General features: G+C 39.3%; 2 protein-coding genes across 2 annotated transcripts; one reads left to right on the top strand and one right to left on the bottom strand.

Moving 5' to 3' along the window:
- Nucleotides 1-289: 289 nt before the first annotated feature.
- TSEN2 (tRNA splicing endonuclease subunit 2) lies at nt 290-10,324 on the top strand. Its single transcript, XM_062585449.1, has 12 exons — nt 290-349; nt 1,095-1,284; nt 2,094-2,175; nt 2,925-2,961; nt 4,009-4,543; nt 4,656-4,733; nt 5,295-5,345; nt 6,050-6,188; nt 7,976-8,012; nt 8,701-8,812; nt 9,428-9,517; nt 10,029-10,324. The coding sequence occupies exons 2-12, from the start codon at nt 1,111-1,113 to the stop codon at nt 10,086-10,088; spliced, it is 1,395 nt and encodes a 464-aa protein (XP_062441433.1). The 5' UTR covers nt 290-349; nt 1,095-1,110; the 3' UTR covers nt 10,089-10,324.
- A 3,107-nt stretch (nt 10,325-13,431) lies between these two features.
- MKRN2OS (MKRN2 opposite strand) lies at nt 13,432-18,633 on the bottom strand. Its single transcript, XM_062585450.1, has 4 exons — nt 18,388-18,633; nt 18,046-18,095; nt 17,007-17,169; nt 13,432-14,094 (listed from the first exon to the last, which is right to left on the bottom strand). The coding sequence occupies exons 1-4, from the start codon at nt 18,603-18,605 to the stop codon at nt 13,875-13,877; spliced, it is 651 nt and encodes a 216-aa protein (XP_062441434.1). The 5' UTR covers nt 18,606-18,633; the 3' UTR covers nt 13,432-13,874.
- Between the last annotated feature and the right edge of the window lie 96 nt (nt 18,634-18,729).

The raw sequence follows: 18,729 nt of genomic DNA, 5'->3' as shown, positions 1-18,729 counted from the left end.
CCGCCTACAGGCCCGTGAACCAGGAAGCACGCCTGCTCTCACATGTGACACTTTATTCTCTGGCTTCTTCGGCCACACGCCTCGGGGTGGAGACACACAGCCCCATCACAGTGGGAACAACAAGGTACACCAAGGCCGAACGCCATTGCCGTTGAGTTCCTCGTCTACTCCCTCACGGATACGAGGAAATGGCGCCCCCCGCGCTCCCGCTCCCAACGGTCGCAGAAGGGGCGGGGCCGAGGGGGCAGGCTCGCGCCTGGGCTCCGTGCGCACGCGCGGCCGCGCTGCCTGAGGGCGCTCGCGGCGCGCGCGCGCGCGCGACCTCCTGGTGTTGCGGCGACGGCGGCGGGTGCGTGCGAGCGGCGGGCGGTCGCCATGGCGACGGGCGGGCGGGCGGGCGCGTGCGTGCGGCGGCGGCGGCGGGCGGCGGCGGGCGCCATGGTGGCGGGCAGAGGTGTTGGGCTGGCGGCTGGGCCCGCTCGCCGCCCGGCTGCTCAGCGCCGCGGGCCGGGCGCTGCGTGGGTCCGTGTCGCTTTGGTTCTCACCTGACCTGGCGGCGCCGTGCGAAGGCGGTTGCTGTTTCTAAGCACGAGCAGAGTCGTTCCCCCCCCCACCCCGGTCACTGCTGGGCGGTTTCTTTCTGCGAAGGGTTCCCTGTTCAAAGAGGAAAAACCTGCCAAGCCACTGCTTTTTCTTCGAAATTTATTCATGTAGTTATTCAAAGCAGTTTACATTAAGGTGTCTGTATGCTGTGGTTTCTGCTTATTCTCCTCATTCTGCTGTTCACGTCAGTTTTATCCTTAAAACGCTTTCAGCTGCTTTATGAATTCACTTGCCTTGGATCTTAAGGTCTGGCCATACCTTGTGTTTAGAAGACACTGCAACGCCAAAGGAAAAACGGAGTAGCACATAACGCTGCAGGAAATCATTTTATTTTGTCTGGTGTAATAGTTCCAGAATTAAATATGGATCTTATTGTGTTTTTTTTTTTTTTTTTTTTTTTTTTGTTAATTTGCTGTTGGGAAGGGAATGTTGTTGAAACACATAAAAGTGGATGGACTTTACTGAACATACGAGTTTTTTCCACTCTTCAGAAGAAAATATTAAGAAATGGCAGAGGCTGTCTTCCAACCCCCAAGAAGGAAAAGAAGAGTTTTTGAATCATATGAATCTCCCTTTCCTGTGGATATAGATGGGAAGGAATTCAGAATATACCAGGCTGAAATTGTTAACAACAATGTTATTGTGAGGAACCCTGAAGATATTGAACAGCTATATAGCAAGGTGGTGTACCTTATTTGCAGAGTATTTCTAGTGATTTAACATATATAGCACAGAATACTTACTGAAATCTGCTTCTCTTTTTACTGTCCTTCCTCTTTGAGCCTCTCTCCTGCCTCTACTGAAATAAATACAAAACATATATTCTGTATCATATGTGGAAAATATTTCATTCTTAGACTAGGAAGTATGTTTTGGAATGAAGTGATGATGTCATGATACAAAGTCTCTTATGTTTATTTATCCTTCTGATATTTTATGTAATCTTGCAGAAGTATTTTCTTGTTATTCCAGGTCAGGAAGTTGTAATATCAATGTTTTAGATATACTGGTATAATTCTTTTAACTATAGTGTGATGTCTTCAGTAAAATAAGCTACGTCAGCCTTTACATCTGTATGCCATTACATCTGTATGCCATTCGTATGCAGTAGCTTTATCCATCTGTTTCCTATTATGCATTCTTAAGGGATTAATGCACAAGTAAGAGTGGGTTTGTTTTGTTTTGTTTTGTTTTGTTTTGTTTTGTTTTTTTGAGGTGGGAGATGTTCTGCTTGGAGATTTAATCTTAAAGATATTTAGAATTGGGGGAAAAAGACCCCAAATCCTCTAATGGTTAAATCTTGGAGTGGAGGTGTTTAATACTGTACCGATTACTGGAAGCTAAGCAGCAAGCTTTAGATGAAATTTAAATGCAGCAGAATTTCATTTTGTTTCAGTAAATCATGGCAGAGAACACTTGATAATTTGTAAGGATGTTCTTTTTTTTTTTAAAAAAAATGGTATAATTAAGATTTTGTTTTTTCTTTGAAGGGCTATTTTGGGAAAGGTATTCTTTCCAGAAGTCGACCAATGTACAGCATTTCAGATCCGTTACTGGTTACAAAGTGGCAAGGTAAATTGTACCCATTTTTATTTTCCTCGCTTTCTAATAGTATTTCTCATTTCTCCTCAGTTATTGAAGATGTAAGGGTATAAATTACACATTTAAGAAGCAATAAAATCTCTGTACTGGATCAAATACTAGGTCAAACAAAGGGTCTGTGTGTCCTTGTACCTTGTGTTAGATAATGGCGAATACAAGATGCCTTGGGAAAAATACAGCAACAGAAAAGAATAATTGATAACTCCTTAGTGCATTTTCCAGCCTACACTGATTTGCTGTCTAGGACCTTTGTAAGTCAAGGTACTGCCTTTGGACTTTTCTTCCAAGAACTGTCCATTTTATCTTGTTTTCATTCTGCATTTTTTAATGTCCACAGAATCATGTGGCAAGGATAGATGAAGTTTTGAATCTTTTATAGTAATTACTCGTGATGTGCTCTTGGTTCATGTATAGACAGACTGTTACTCGTTATTCATCTTTTAAGTCTCCATAGATATGAATGGATTTTTAGTATATCCCCTTGCAATTGTCTTTCTACAGGCTGGAGAAAAGTAATGTATTTAGTTGTTCCTCTTGTGGAAGCGCTTCCATCTTTGTTACCTCTGTACTTTTTCTAGTTCTGCTGTGTCCATGAGAATAGAAGTGAAACCAAAATTGCACGCAATATTGAAGATAAGAGTGCTTATTATGCCACAGAATATATCAGTGCTTAAAATATACATATATTAAGGAAAACTATATGATTTTTTTTAATACAGGTGCTAACATAAACTTGCCTGTAATTGCATCAAAAAAGTAAGTTCCACATTATTTTTGTCTTTTTTTGGAAGCAGGTGATTCTATTTTCTGTTCTCTTTTACTGATTTTTAGAGTGTTGGCTGTACAGATGTTGATGACTCGCTGCTATTTCCCTTTTGTTTCTATTTATAAGTTACATTAGGAAAACTGCAGTTAGATGAGGTGATATTTCAGCATGGTTTTTACTTGCATTATATGTATTAATTGCTTAAATGTATTAATTGCTGAATAAAAGTTAAGACTGAGTGCATACTTAATAATGTGGGTAATTAATTCATAATAATATCAAGTGTAACTTGTTCCTCAGTTGAGGAGAATTTTCTGGAGCAAGCTATCTAAAATAACTTTCCCATTTGTTTATTAGATAAATACAGAGTGGCCTGAAGCATCTCCTGAAATTTAATAAAGTGTAAATGTTTCACTTTTATTACCTCTTTCTTTTCTGTGTTCTGTAGTAAGTCATTGCAAGTTTGTACAATTAACATAAAGAAGTACTGGACCATATATTTATTCTCTTCAGTTTAGTTATGGAATAACTGTAAAAATGTCTAAGTTGGTTTCTTTGTTTTCACACTGATAACTGCAAAATTCTTTAAATTAAAAAGTTACGTTCCTTCAGTCTCAAGTAAGACAAGCAGTAGTAATATCTATGTATATATTCTATTTGCAGAAACACTTGCCATTCTTACTAGTCTACTTGTGACTGCGTGACTGGCTGTTTTGTGTCTCAGCAAATACAGCTGAGCATCAGTGAAAATGTCTTTATATTGATGCAGAAGATGCATTATAGTCTGTCTTGATAGAGATTGATAAGTGCAAGTTGTATGGTAATTAAGTCATAGGACAAAGAAGAATGTAATTATGTTGTGCATGCAGACTGTGCATAGCAGTCTTTGGGGTGTATGTTCAGATTTGTTCTGTGAACTGTGCTCAATCTTCTATTTTAAGATGGTTATTTTTAAGATATTAATGAAAGTATTCTATGTCCTAGAACTTTACGTTTTTTTGGTTTTTTGTTTTTTTTTTTTTTTACTTGTTTACTAGGTACCAATATCATGTTCAGTGGGCTAAAAGTATTTTGCAAGAGCAAGGATTTGATGACTGCTCAATTACCAGAATTCTTGAAAACTACACTCAGCCTCTTGAGTTGCCGTTTATGAAAAATGATGGAGCTGAGCAAACTGGTGATTATTGCAACAGAATGGGCCCAAGTACAGAAAATGTAGAGCTTTCTAGACATTCTTCTACAGATACTGAAAATGCAGCATCTCCCAGTCATAAATGTCATAATCAGAAAGAAAGCTGCAAGAAAGCCTGTTTGGAAGGAGATTCAGCTTATGATCCTTTGGCCACGTGTGACTCTAAAGAACAGGAACAAGTTGACATGAAAGAGATAGCTGAAGTGTCCTGCCAGAAGTGCAGTTTTCTTATGCATTGTGGCTGCAAGGTGAAGGAAAGCACTGAACAAACATCTTGTGAGATGGTCACGTCAAAAGAATGTGCTCCAGAATATGTATTGGTGCAAGAGGAAGAAGAAAGTTTATGCCCTGAAGATAACTCTGCTAGTGAGCAAGAAAAGGTAAGACTAAAGAGTATCTTCTTTAGAAAGTTTATATAATCACTGCTACTTCCAGGATTTAGTATTTTTTGTGGTTTAAAGTTTTAGTAATATAGTACATTTTTTGTTGTAGTTTATCAAGAAGGAAAAACTAGTATGCAGAAGAAATCCATTTAGGATTTTTGAATATTTACAACTCAGCTTGGAAGAGGTATGTTTCAAATAATGTACAACTTATTTTTCTTTTAACCTGAAAAATAAGCATTAATATATGCTATCGCATAATTTAATATCTGTTCCTTAAGGACAAGGTTGTCCTGTGTCTCCTAAATATTAAGATCGTTTTGATGATTAAACTCATTTTTAATAATCCATGTATTATGTGATAGGATTTTAAAAAATGTAGAATCCAGACTCATACACTTCAGATTGAATAATCCCACCAATACCAAAGAGGCCAGTCGTATGAGTTGAATATTGAAATAAGAGGAATACAATTTTATATAAAACCTGTTCCAATTATGCTCATTCTATACATATGATCATGTTACTTATAGTGCCTTCAGCAGGCCTAAGCACATGCATATATATATATATATATGTATTTTTAAAATACTGTGTCTGTTGCAATTGAAAGGTTATAAAAAACCTTGAGGAAACTTATTTGTCTTGACATTAGAATTCTTGCACAAAGTAAGTTTGAGCCTTTGTTCTAGTGTGGAATATAAACTACAGGAATAGTCTAGGTATTAACTATATATTTTTTTTTCAGGCTTTTTTCTTGGTGTATGCTCTAGGATGCTTAACTATTTATTATGAGGAGGTAAGAGATTGCATTAATTTTGTGTTGTATCCTGGAAGGGAATCCTGTTCATTTGGATATGTTTTGGTTTAGTTTGGATATTTTAAGATATTTGGTCTTAAATTTTTTGTGATTATGGCAGTATTATGTTTTGTTACTTCTGAAGGAGGGAGTACCAGAGTAATTTGAAAATTATTCTTACAAACAGAAATATAATTACTACTACCAGTAATAATAATAATGGTCTGAAATTTATATTTAGCAAGACAAATACAGCTAAGTAGGGTCTTTCTATGGAAGAAAGGTTTTTATTTTTATTTAGGGAAGAAATAAAGTATGGGAAGAATAAAATGGAGAATACTCCTTCCGTTCTTGAAACAGGAAAATTCCTTGGATTTTTAAGCATTAATCTATCAATATATCAAGCTATTGTTATATGTAATAACAAAAAGATTGAAATTGTCTAGTTAAGATTCATCAGTTCTCCCTTTAAAGAAGAGCCTTATGGGACTGATTCTGAAACATTTAAATAACTGAATGGAAATACCAAGTTTGTCTCTGCTGAACTTTAGGCAATAAAATACAGAGCCCTTGCATTTTCTTTGCAGTGGGACTGTGGTATTTAGTATATGACTCTAATGCTCTAGTACTTACAGCTTGGGACAGACAGTATTGTATATATGCTGTGATATTGTCAGACTAATGCATTTTGGTTTGATTTTTAGGAGCCTTTAACTATTCTGAAGCTATGGGAAGTTTTCAGCGAAGTGAAGCCTGGTTTTAAAACTACGTACATGGCATATCATTACTTCCGCAGCAAGGGATGGGTCCCCAAAGTTGGACTGAAGTATGGAACCGATCTCTGTGAGTAGCTTCCTTAAAAAAATGAATACTTTGTGATTGACTCCTCTTCAGGTGTGACAGCTGGTGCAAGACTCTGTACCAGAGATAAATTCTGCAATGAGGAGCTGCATGATGGGAGTAGACTTTGCTACTTGCAGTTGGCAAAAGACGTCTTTGGCTAGACTACAGGTTAGCAATAAGATTAGTATATGAGCAGAATATAACATCATATATCCGATAGCTAAGAAGATAAAAAGTCTTGCTGTTCTGCTTCATAAGATTAATAATTGGTACAGGATTGCAATGAAATTCCTCTCTGAAGATTCCTCTTCTACATATATATCTCTTGTAGTGCTAATATGACAGTCCTTGGAATAGTAAGCTTGCGTGTAGATCCCAGTTCAGATTGAAGTCCATGCATCTGGTTCCTCATCTCATTTAATGGATGCTGGGCTTGTATTGTACTTACAGCTGAAGCTGTTTCTTTGGATTTTTGGGGGTGTGAAGGGAGAGGTTGCTTTTTATCCTACAGAAATAATCAGTAGTGTCCATAAATCCTTCCGAAGTAATTCAAGAACTATGTTTAGTTCACATCAGCATAAATGGTGCAGTAATGCTTGTCATTACAGGCAAATGTGCATTAAGGGAGACATTTTTTGTGCATATATGTAAGCCAGCAGATGCTTTAATACTGTTGTAACTGTTATATAATCTTTGGGTTTGTGTATTTGAATCTGTCAGGTATGTTCAGAGTCCTTTAGATCAATGTATATGTAGGTTTGGTTGAACTTGTTTTCTTCATTGTTCTTAATATCCTGGTCTGTAGACGAGGTTTTGATATTGGTCATTTGTTGTATACGTGAAATTGATATTAGTGTGTCCATTGTTCATTTGTGTTCTGGCTTGATTTTGTTGTTTCTCACATCACTGCCTTTGGGTTTGTGCCAAACAAAGGACGAAGATTGACTTAAGGCTCATAAGAGTTCAGCCCTATTCATCTGAGTTCCTCCTCCTTCTTGTTCTTTGGCAGTAGCTTTTTCAAATAATTGACATTACTACAATTACTTCTAATGGATAATTTATATTTCATTGTTGTCACTGGAATGAAATGCTGCTCATCCTTTCCCTGCTAAAGTCCTCTAGCCAGCAGCATAGACCTGCACTAATTGAAAGGAGCCACCTTGTACAAGCTCCTGCCAGAGGGGAGACAAAATCTGTAACCACTTACCACAGTCCAGCTGTGATGAGTCTTGTGTACCCTCGAACACAGAGGAGGAACTTTAAGTGGGTCTGTAGATGGAATTGTGGCAATATTTAAGTATCCGTGCCCTTTGCCTCTCTGAAAACTCGTGGAAAACTTGTCTCAAGAAGAAACTCAGTGACTTAATATGATCTTCCACTTGTACTCCAGTGGTTCAATTTCTGTTTTGAAGTGGTTCAATTTCTGTTTTGAAGACAGTATTTAAAGCATAAATCTGTTGCAGGAAAAACTCCTCCCTAAACCCTTTTCCCTCAACAATCAGTAACTGTCCCTTAGCTCTTCTTTGTCTTTTTCCCGGCCACTCCCATGCCCTCAGTCACCCTGCTGCTCCCACCCCCCTCGTTTTTCTCTCTCCTCTCCCTCTTCATCTGCTGAGACAACTTAATTCTGAGCAGAATTCAATCATGTTGAAGTTTTATCTTGTATAATTAAACTCATGAAACACTTTGAAAATACTTACGGACCCAGATACGAAAATACTTATGGGCCCTGTTCTCAGATGGGAACTCTGTGATTCTCTGACTAAGATGTTTCTCTTTCATTTCAGTGCTGTATCGAAAAGGTCCCCCCTTCTATCATGCAAGGTTTGAAACTTAAGTTTTTTGACTAATTTCTTAGTTTCAAAATAGTAATTAGTTCTTATCTCTCACAAATTTTAATATTTTCAATGGTTAAGCACATACTATTCTTCACCAAGAATACTTTGCCAGCTATGTTTCTGCATTGTGAGTTCCTGTTGGGAGTACAGAAGTACAAAATAACACAATTTTTGTGAATTAATTCACATAATGACATTAAAACATGAAAAAACAAAAAATTGAAATAAGAATATTTGGCACTCATGAAGAATGCATGCAGATAAGTAATCTGATGTAGTAATACTAACATTTTTAAAATACGTTATGGATAATTTGTTGAATTTGTAAGGAAACTTGAAGAAAAAAGTTTTAAGAAATTATAATTATCTTCGTTCCTTAGTAAGGTTGAATTCCTAGTTAGCAAATTGGTTATAAATGTCAGATTGGCATTCATGAGAGAGAGCTGCAAGCACCAGAAGGATGGGGAGGAAAAGTGCTGTCAGTGCATTTATGGGTTCTATTTCTCTTCTCCTGTTTTCCTAGTTTCATAACTTACTTACCTTCTGCTAGATTATTGTCAGATCGTAACAACTAGAATTACTGCAAATTTGTGGGCTCTAATTCTTAAGTTGCATGATCTTCCTAAAATGGTAGTTTTCTTCCTGTGAGTTGTCCTGTCTGCTTTGTTTTCCAGTTACTCTGTCATTGCTGAATTAGTTGATGATAATTTTGAAGGCTCTCTTCGGAGACCACTCAGCTGGAAGTCCTTGTCTGGTTTGAACAGAACAACTGTTAATGCTTCTAAGGTAACACTGTAAAATCCTAGTTCTGAAATAGCTTTTGAATGATAAATATAACAGTTTAGTTGTAAAGAAAATGGAATTGGAATGAGACTGGAAAGAGTATCGTTCTGCTTCTAGTTGGTAGGAGAACATGTGTTGCTGATGGGTGAACAGGAGTTCTGTTTGCCAATATCCAGATGAATTCTGAAGGCTTTAATAAAGTTCTTTCTCTTGTAGTAATTTCAAAAGTTGTGGAAGGAACAGGAGAAAGACCTGAATGACACTTGTTTCTTGCTTGCCACTTCTGCTTTTAAACCTCTCCCCTATCTATCCAGATTTCCTTTACAACTCTAGATTTGAGTGTTTCCAGGTTTTCTTCGCATTTAACCTTTGTACATAATGCTCCTGTTCCCATAGCCATGCTACTCGTGTGTTTCACTACGATTCTAGTTTCTCATAGCAATATTATGCATTTGATAAGGAAAATGATATGCGTATTTGCAGCTCTCTTCCACTGTGGCTTACAGGTCACATCCTGTAGTATCTGCCTTTCTAATTAATGTAAAACTTGTATGGAAAGAAATCAGTTGACTCATGTATTTGTCTCTGTCATTGAACTTGTTCTCTGTTTACCAACAGGAACTTATGTTATGTTATTTGATTAGACCATCTGATATGACTGAAAAAGAGATGTCCACACCAGAATGTATGAAAAGAATTAAGGTTCAGGTGAGTAACTGTTTCTCTCCTTTGCATATGTAGCTGTGCTTCAGGGCAGCCGGACAGCTAACAAACTGCTGTAAGAGCGCCCTTGAATTGTTGCTTGCTGTCTAGCATGTTTTCATTTTTCCACACAACTGCAGTAAAACCATCCTAGATTCTTTTGTGTCCCAAGACATCAGAAGGTCCTCACAGGCCTTTTAAAGGCTAAGATCTTTAGGTTTAGATTGAGAAGTTGCTCTTACTGTGAATGTAGGCACTTACATGAGGAAGCAGGGAGAAATACGGAGACTCTAAGGTTAATCAGCGTTTAAGAACGAAGGGAGAAAAGTGTCTGAGAGACCAGCATGATTCAGAGACAAATATAATCATCTCCTGAAATTTCTCAGTGGTCAGGTGATATATGTCAAATCTGTTAGAGGTTTAATCACCACTCACCACTGATTATAGTTTTTTTTTTTTTTTTTGCTTGTTTGTTTTCCTCCTCTGCTTCCTTAATAAGAGGTGGTTTTTATTTCAGGAACTGATTGTAACTCGGTGGGTTTCTTCTCGTGAGCGCAGTGAGCAAGATGAAATTTAACTGAATGCATGGTGAAGAATTTAATCTGTTTAAAACAATTTCTGTTTTGTTTTGGTTTCTTACACCTAATCTTCTTATGAGGAACTGCCTCAGGACAGTTCCTATTAAAATATTCAATGGGTGTGTATGAATGCTATTAAAATCAAGGCATGTCCTGTTTACTGAAGAGAATGTTGCACTGAAAAACATAACTGAACTACAGTGATGCATATGAAGGGGGGAAAATAAAACTGTTTTGACCTAATTCAGAATGCTTTACTGTTTCCTTAAAACTTACAAATGTATTTCTCTGGTGACATGACTGCAATGATTAGTAATGGTGCTTTTAATACTCTTAACAGATCTAGGCATTAGTGCTAAATCTGTACTATGGACTGGAAGGCCAGTGAAGCCCAAACCATAAATATCCACTTGAAAGTGTAGGCAATGAGGGACCAAACAGTTCTTTGCCTTCACTATTACATGGCTTTCTTGAGAACCTTTCCAGGTTAATCTTTCATGTAGTTGTCTGTGTATGGGCTTGCCTCAGACTCTTCATATTTGAACTTGGGAGTTGGAAGGTTTACTTAATATTGTGGCTCAGCAAACTACATTTCTTCAAAATTGAGGTCCTAAGCTTGACAGAGAAAGTAAAAGCCTGCAATTATAATAGTGAGCCAAATAAACATTTTTTCTTCCTTTAGACAGCCCTTTTCCTGGTCATCTGAATATTGAAGACAGTCTTTGGCTTAAAATTATCGAAGTCTTACAAGTGCTGTGGAGGTGTGCTGGCCTTTATAGGCTTTTCTTTCGATCTGCTTTCAGCTTGTTGCTCTCTTTGCCCTCCTCTTTTTTCTAGGCAGCCTTTTATTCACAAGTTCTCTTTGAAATTCCTTTGCTATTAAAGTTGATGTGAAATGTGTCTTCTGTTATGATAACATCTTCCTGTGGTTGCCATGTTCAGCTTGTAGTCATTCAGTTCTTGCCTTATCCCTTTCTTCCCACTCTAAACAGGAGAGGAAAAGAGTAGACATGTACAGTGGACAAACTCTGTGCCCTGCTACCTTAAAATACATTCTTTTACCAGTTGACTTAAATCCATTTTAGCATTGTTGGTGGGGCAGAGAATGGCATGCTTAGGAGCTGGGATAGCTATGATGTAGCGTTCTTCAACCAAAAACTGAATTCATAGCCTTGATGGAGTTACAGATTTGGAGTTGGGAAGAGGTTTTGTTGCAATATTGAGCATTTTAATACATTGCTGTTAAAGGCCTAGACCCTGGCACTGAGCTCTCCCAACGAAAAGTGCTTATTTTCACAGCACTGTTCAGAACTGTGGAACTCTAGCCTGTCAGTGCAAAGATTCAGATTAATTCCAGGATATAGGCACCTAACAGCAATATCAGGTGTTAAGACAGAAGGAAATGCTTGGAGGACCATTTGGGATTTGTGGTATAATATTCTTGAAAGTAAGTGCCTAATCTTATTCCATCAAAAACCAGTATGAATCACCGTCCTAAAACATGGCAGATGGTCCTGGCTCTATTTCATGCAAAATCTACTGGTGAAGTTGCTCATACAGCTTGTTTCCTCTGCCTTTAGAAGGTAAACTTGTCCCTTGTCGGAAAGTTACCTCAGCTGCTCTCAGGTTGGTGCTCTTTCCTTTTGTTGAAGATGGGATGCTATATACAAAATAAATGAGGTTTTGCTGAGCTATTGAGAGGAAGCTAGTCTCTGTAGCTTGGCGGTGTAGGTCCTCAGTTTCATCATCACTACTTGGTGTTTTGTCAAGCAACTACAACAAATCGGTATACTCTTTTTATAGTAGACTCATAGCTTGCTTTCTCTTGGCCTGTCTAATGTTACAAGGGACTGGGAAGCATCACTGTATTTTGTATAGAGTGAGCAGTACTGCCTTGCTACATCAGGTGCCCAGTGCTGTTTTCTAACTTTCTGATAACATTTGATCATCTAGGTTTCAGTTTCCTAACTAGAATGTTAGCTACTGCAAAGCTAAATTTAAAAATGAAGTCTGGCATACAGATAAAAGTCTCATTCAGGTAGAGCCAGGAGCTGTGGTTTAGGTAGCAACTGTGCTGGAATTCAAGTATTGCTGCTTTAGATTCTGACATTTGAATTCCATCCTAGCCTTTGAGTAGTAGGCTTCCGTGCTTTGCTCTGCTGTGAAGTTTTTTTCTCTGTATTGTGAGAGGAAATGTTGAAGACTGAACTATTCAATATTAAGGGCATCTTATAGTTTGTGATTGGCACTTTTGTTTTTTGCTTGTACTGTTCTTGTTCACTACAACAGAGGGGTTGCTTCCTAGTCATAGTAAACATTCCAAGCTGAGTAGCTATGTAAATGTTAACAATAGGTGACAAAGTGTTTTATTTCTAGCTGCAGGCTGTACATCATGTTTCAGCACAGTAAAATCAACTTACTTTAGATGCTTCTATTATGGCACTGATATTTGCCCACATACTTCTATTTTACCAGTTAAAATACATTTTTAAATGAAGCATGGAAAGGCATTCTGCTTCACTCAGACACCATCATTATTTTCATAAGCCAAATCCTAGCTGAGGGATTCTGGCTAACACTGAAGATGGCTGGGTAGGAAGCCTCTGCTAGCAGCAGCTGAATTGTGCATTTCAAGTTAGTTGTCTCCATTAATACTGTTTTGAGATTTTAAATACACTTTTAAAGGTGCTGTAATTTAGAACTTAGTAAGTGGAAGAAACCAGGCGGGAGCAGAGGGGACGTCCAGTCTAAGCAGTCAGAGAATACTGTGGAAGGCAAGTTTAATGCAGTTTGCTTATACAAAAGTATAAATTAGATATGAACAAAACTATGACTGGTTTTATGATTACTTCTCCATCTCAGAGACACAGGACTAGACTAGAATCAGTTTACTTTGCTGAAATGATCAGAAGAAGCCCACTCTCTGTTCTTTAATTACAATATATCTAAATTAAGAGAAACTATACAGAATTACAAACAAGCAGAATTTTGTCCTCAGCATACGCTTCTTTATAATGTGCAGCCATAATGCATAATAGCTAAAAGTGCTGTTGAGGGATATTTCTGGGGAAAAAAAATAAAAAAGCTTTTAAATGTCCTAAAGTTTTATTTCTGAGTTGAAATCCTGAGGAGTCTGTTGTTCATTACAGGTATAACATTAAATGATTATCTTCTAATGCTAAGCATCTATCTTGATTTTAGGAATAAATGTGCATATAAGGAAGAATTATAAATAATGTTTTTGGCAAAGAGGCGGGATATTTTGTTATGTTTATTAGTAATTAAAGTATCTTTGCATGTGGTCAGTCTGTAGAAAGTCATGAATTTCAGACTTCAGCAGCATGCAGGCACAAATGCCCTTTTTATTTAAACCCGTCTATAAAAAAAAATTGTGACAGTTGGGAAAATAACATTTTGGTTAGCTACAGCTTAAGTTACCACCGTTCATCTGTTAGAACCCTTAATTACACAGCAGTTAGGATTTCTAGTGGTAAATATCTTGATGGAACACGCTGTATAGCAAATATAAATGGTAAAACATTTTTCCATATGAACAGTTCCCACAGAAATTTTCAATAGTGTGTAAAGTGCATGTCACTTCATTCACATACACAAATAGAGTTTCATCACCAGTAAACAGCATGATTTACTCATAACAGGCACATCAATATATGTGAAGTAAATTGTGTTTTTAAATACAGCAAACTGATCAAATATTTTAAACCATGAAAGTTGGATGCTAAGAATTCCCTTTGTAGCTGTTTTAATGTAGCAGCTTGTTATTTTCAGCACAGTTTTTCTTGATCAGGATGATATACAATGTAGAACTCATTAGCTGTTAACTCCTGATGCAGAGTAATGTATCTAGAAGCTCTCTTTGTTTGTGGGATCACAAACTTCTCTGTGAATTCACTTTTACTCATTTGCTGCTTCCCCTGTGCAGTCAGCACACTGTTAATAAATGCTAGTGCATATGTGTAGCAGTTGTGGTCATGTTCTTCATACCTAAGAAAAATATCTCATTAATAAGTATTAGCACTAATTCTTTAATTACTCTATGTGGAGGAATACATTATACTGAGCAACATAAAGGAGTACATGTTCTCCAAGAACTATTGCTACTTGCCTTTAATGCTGGTGCTTAAATATATTCTATATAAGATATATATATTCTATATATTCTATATAAGGCAGGTTGTACTTTTCAGACAGAGATGCTGGAAGCTGTGAACATTTAAAAACAAACAAAAAACCCTACTGTCTAATATTTCCTTATACACACACACAAATATATATATTTGGCTTATGCCATGCTAACCTTCACTATTTCAACTAATACTGTTTCAACTATTGTTATTCTGTGATCTTGAAAACTGCATTCTGTAGCAGTAGTATTATGTGTCACTGCATGCGCTTCTTTCAGTGTGGCAGTAATTTGGAAGCCTACTTAAAACCAAGTAAATTCTATCACTAATACCTGGATAGAGTTGTTATACAGTGTTCTAGTCAAACTTCCATTAGTAATAACTGGTGCCAACTGTGCAAGGACAGAAATAATAACTGAATGGGAGTAAACATTTAAAATGTTTTTCTTTTTTTTTTTTAATACCTGCAGACAGCACTTAGATGTTCTCTTTTCACTGTCAGAATGTTTTTCGGATTCTCCTGAACATTTCATGTGGGTCACTAACAACTTCTGTAGTTTATTCCATTTCCTCACCACACGGTGCTACTCTTTCCATTAGTCCTGGGTAATTGCATTTGAGACAGACCTGGTCAGACTGCTGTCTGCCATGTGTCTAATCCTCAAGCTGCTTCTGTAATTGCCTCATCGTGTGTCATTTTCCCCTTGTTCTTCCTAGCCCTGTGACTCATTCCTTGCTTCATATTGTCAGTGGCTCCATGGTCTGTGTTGTTTAAGGCTTGCATGTCAGCCCTGAAAATTTACAACATGTTTTTGCAAAATCTGGAAATTTATGCTGTCAAAACTTGAGTCCAGTTACAGGTTGCTCACTGCTCTCTTCAAAGCTTTTCTGGTATGTTGAGTCTATCTGAAGTGACCTATGAGCTCCCTTTTGGTAAGTAAACCAATTTGCTACAGTGTAATTACTTTACCAGAATAATTTATTAAAGCAAAAGAATTGAGCAATTTCAAGAGACTGTCATCTCTGTACAGTACAAAACATCTGGGAATTCCATTGCAAAATGTGTTGGGTTCACTTCAGCTCAGTGTTGAGTCTGCAAAGCACTGCAGCATGTCCTGAAAACTTACGTATATATGTAAAGTGCTTTATTGAATCAGTGCCATGATGGAGCAGACCAGATGTTTAACAAATAAATCTCATCTCTGTTTGCAGACTCTTTGTATTTATAATACAATTGATTCTGCAATACACTGCTTATCATCTGTGTTTCCAAGTTAGTGTCTTTTCTTGGGAAGCATGTCTCAATTTGCTTGTCTTTGACAACCACAGTATCTTGCAGTAATTTAAGATATTTCTGGTCATGTCTGTAGCTGCTGTTCTTTGCTGCCTTTATACACCATCCTTTCAGTAAGTGAAAAGCAAACAAGAAAATCAGAATTAGGCTTGGCTCAAACACAAAGGAGAGCTACAGGATTAGTTTAGCAGACTTCCTCTCCCATTAAAAAAAGTAAAGAGAGGACTCAACTTAAAATCTAAAAGGCTCAGTTTTCAGCACTTTAGTGGTCACTGTTCTATTTCTGGACAAGTGGGTCACTTTGTCAGGAGGTGGCAGACACGGTATCTATCAACTGTTTTTGCATTCAAGAAAATCAAAGATACATACACCTACCCTCCTCTCTACCATTGCTTTTTGACATCAGATTAATTTTAATAATGTTAAAGCACTGGGAAATGTAAAAGTGTCACAGATATTTTAAAAGACTAATGGAAATTCTGTTCTGTAGACATCAAATTCTTGCATCTCCTCATATTGGGGACACAAGGTATTCTTAAATTCTATACAGTCAAGCACATACAGAATTTCTAAAATCTGCTTTGGAGTTTTCCCCTCCATTTCATGTATGATGCTATCTACTTCCATTAACATAAACACTTCACAGACCTGTGCTCAGAGAGGCTGTTTTTTAAAAGTGCTCTTACTAATGAACAGTTCAAGAGCTGGTGTTTTCTTGAAGAGCAAGCTGCTTTGTCACCAGCAGGCTTAGTGATGCAGCAGCATATTTCAGACAGGTTGCATAACTTGTAACACTGTCAGCAGGCATCAATTTAAAGGAAAGCCAAAAAGAGAACTGAAGATTCTACTTAGAACATACTAGTTTAGTTCAAACTACGTGGAACTTTTCTGTATTTAGCTACATTTAGCTTTTAGCTTCTGTATTTAGCTTTTGTTTTGTATCCAAAGCAAAATACTACAGAACATCTGGAAGAGCTGATCACTGACAACAGGCAAGTCATCTGGATGTACGCTCTGGGCACGAATCCCGTCAATATGATCAGGATTTCAAATGCACCAAATACACCAAATACATCTAAGACAGTTGAATTCTAGAATAAATAATTATAGAACTGCATCTGGATTTCTCTCCTTCTGTAGCCTTTCTTAACACAGCACGTTTTTTAAAGGCTGTGTTTCTGTGGACTGATCTTTCATGCAAAATTACTTTGTTGCTGAAAACTTCCCTAAAACATTCTCTTTATGTTAAGGCTTCTATATTCTAGCGGATGAGTTTGTTAGTTACTGCTTTAATGCTATTCTTCTGTTTAGCAAGGCCACTGAGTTTCAAGATTGCTTGAGAGTTGTCCAGACTGGTTTATTAGAAATGTGCATTCTAACAGCAAGCTTCTGAAGCCTTGGAGGATCCAAAACAGAACAACCAAATTTATCATCCCAGACTAAATACTCCTGTGAAATCCAGCTTCTAAGTGACCTACCTGTGAGGTAGCCAGGCCTCTCCTGCAGAAAATTCCTCTAGGAGCTTATCCCACTGGTGAAGAAGCCCAAACATGTCTGGCTGTACTAGTGGTATACTAATGCACTGTTCCCATCCAGTTTCATCTCTGTGAATGCCCTCCTCATCGTAATTATACACTATGCCTGAAAATAAAGAGCGATGGACAAGTAGCACTGAAGAATTGGAGGGATATCCTGTTCTCAATGATGAAAGCTGCTACTGATTTTCCATAATGCCATTCTTATTTTGGTTAGTTACACCATAGCTTTTCAATCAGCGGCTGCCTCCTGCTACTTTTTTTTTTTAATCAAGGAACTGTTCACACCTTAATGTTGTAGTTTCACATCTCTTGATAATGAAGACAACTTAAGGATAGAAAGGCTTCTTTTTCAACCCCCAAAGTAGAGCATTTTTTATATTAAACACTCGTCTGACATGTCTGCAATTGAGACATTGCAGAATGGACCTACTGTGTGAGACTGTAAGGGTAGATCAGCTAGGAGAGGATTATGAACTGAGATTCGTGCTACTTTGTTGTTCAAGATGAGTAAATTAGCAAATAGAAAGTATATGGCAGAATGAAGTATATGAAGAATTCTCAGATATAAATATGCTAGACATCAATCCTGTGGCATGGGGGAACCGGAGCGTGTGGCTGTGGTTTGCTGGTCTTCACGCTCCCTGCTGCACGGCATGACTAGTTCTTGGACTGAGGCTTTCTGGCCTGTGAGTGACGCTCCTTCAAAGGCCGGCAGCGAGGCCTGCAGCTCGCACGCCTGCCGTGGTGCGCGGCGGCGCGCGTTCCTCAACGGCAAAGCAGCCGGCCGTGGGGTGCTGCAGTGTGCAGCTGTAACGTGTTCTGCGCAGCCCCACAGCAGCAGCTCTGCCTCTGAAGCACCGGCTCCGCAATCCCATAGCCCGGGAGGGCAGAGCGGGAGGGCAGAGCGCGGCAGCGCTAAAGCAGGCTAAATGCCAGGCACGGGAGACGGGCAGCGCGTAAGGCTGCGAAGCACGTTTACCGTTAGTATTGGTTATTCCAACGTGAAGATCAGACTTCCCGTCGTATCCTCTGAAAGAAAAAAGTACTTTTGTGAGTGATGTGAATGTTAAAAACGGCCTTGAAACGTCTCTGTTTCAGAGCAGCCGGTGCCTTCTGAGCTCTCCGGCCCCGGGCGGGAAGGACGCCGGCAGACGAGGCTTCCAGCGCAGGCGGCAGCGGCGCCCCCATTTCCAGGAGCGCTCCGCACGTTTGTCGCCTGCCGCCGAGCCCCGCAGCCCCCGGCGCTCCCCCGCGAGCACCGCAAAGCGCCCCCCGCCGCCCGCCCGAGCCGCCGCCCGCCGCCCCCGGCCCCGCCGCGCACCCGAGGAAGGCGGCGCCGGCCGCGGGCCGCAGCACGAAGGCGCCGCGCTGGCGGTGCCCGCGGCGGAAGGGGCTGGGGAGGCGCACGGGGGCGTCGGGCAGCGCGCCGCCGCCGCGCAGGGGGCGGCCGCAGGCCGGGCACCGCTCCGGCGGGCGGCGGCAGAAGATGTCGGGGCCGCAGTGCCGCAGCCGCACGATGGCCGCCTCCGCCGCCTCCATGCGGCCGCGGGTCCGGCCGCGCGGCGCGCTAGCCCTCCTGGCCCGGCAAACCCAGCGCCCCGCCTGCCGCCTCTATGGTTTACACGAGCGACGCTCTAGCCTGCCATGGCGCGGTACGTCGGGG

The sequence above is a fragment of the Rhea pennata genome, chromosome 12 (assembly GCF_028389875.1).
Source record: "Rhea pennata isolate bPtePen1 chromosome 12, bPtePen1.pri, whole genome shotgun sequence".
NCBI lineage: Eukaryota > Metazoa > Chordata > Aves > Rheiformes > Rheidae > Rhea > Rhea pennata.
This window is presented reverse-complemented; position numbering and strand designations above follow the sequence as displayed.

Excerpts from the sequence above, each read along its gene's own strand:
- TSEN2 (XM_062585449.1), top strand. The coding sequence starts at position 1,111 with ATGGCAGAGGCTGTCTTCCAACCCCCAAGAAGGAAAAGAAGAGTTTTT. Across the intron at positions 4,734-5,294 it reads TACAACTCAGCTTGGAAGAG|GCTTTTTTCTTGGTGTATGC; the intron begins GTATGTTTCAAA and ends TTTTTTTTTCAG. Across the intron at positions 5,346-6,049 it reads TAACTATTTATTATGAGGAG|GAGCCTTTAACTATTCTGAA; the intron begins GTAAGAGATTGC and ends TTTGATTTTTAG.
- MKRN2OS (XM_062585450.1), bottom strand. The coding sequence starts at position 18,605 with ATGGAGGCGGCGGAGGCGGCCATCGTGCGGCTGCGGCACTGCGGCCCC. Across the intron at positions 18,096-18,387 it reads GCCGGCGCCGCCTTCCTCGG|AGGATACGACGGGAAGTCTG; the intron begins GTGCGCGGCGGG and ends TTTTTCTTTCAG. Across the intron at positions 17,170-18,045 it reads TGGAATAACCAATACTAACG|GCATAGTGTATAATTACGAT; the intron begins GTAAACGTGCTT and ends CTTTATTTTCAG.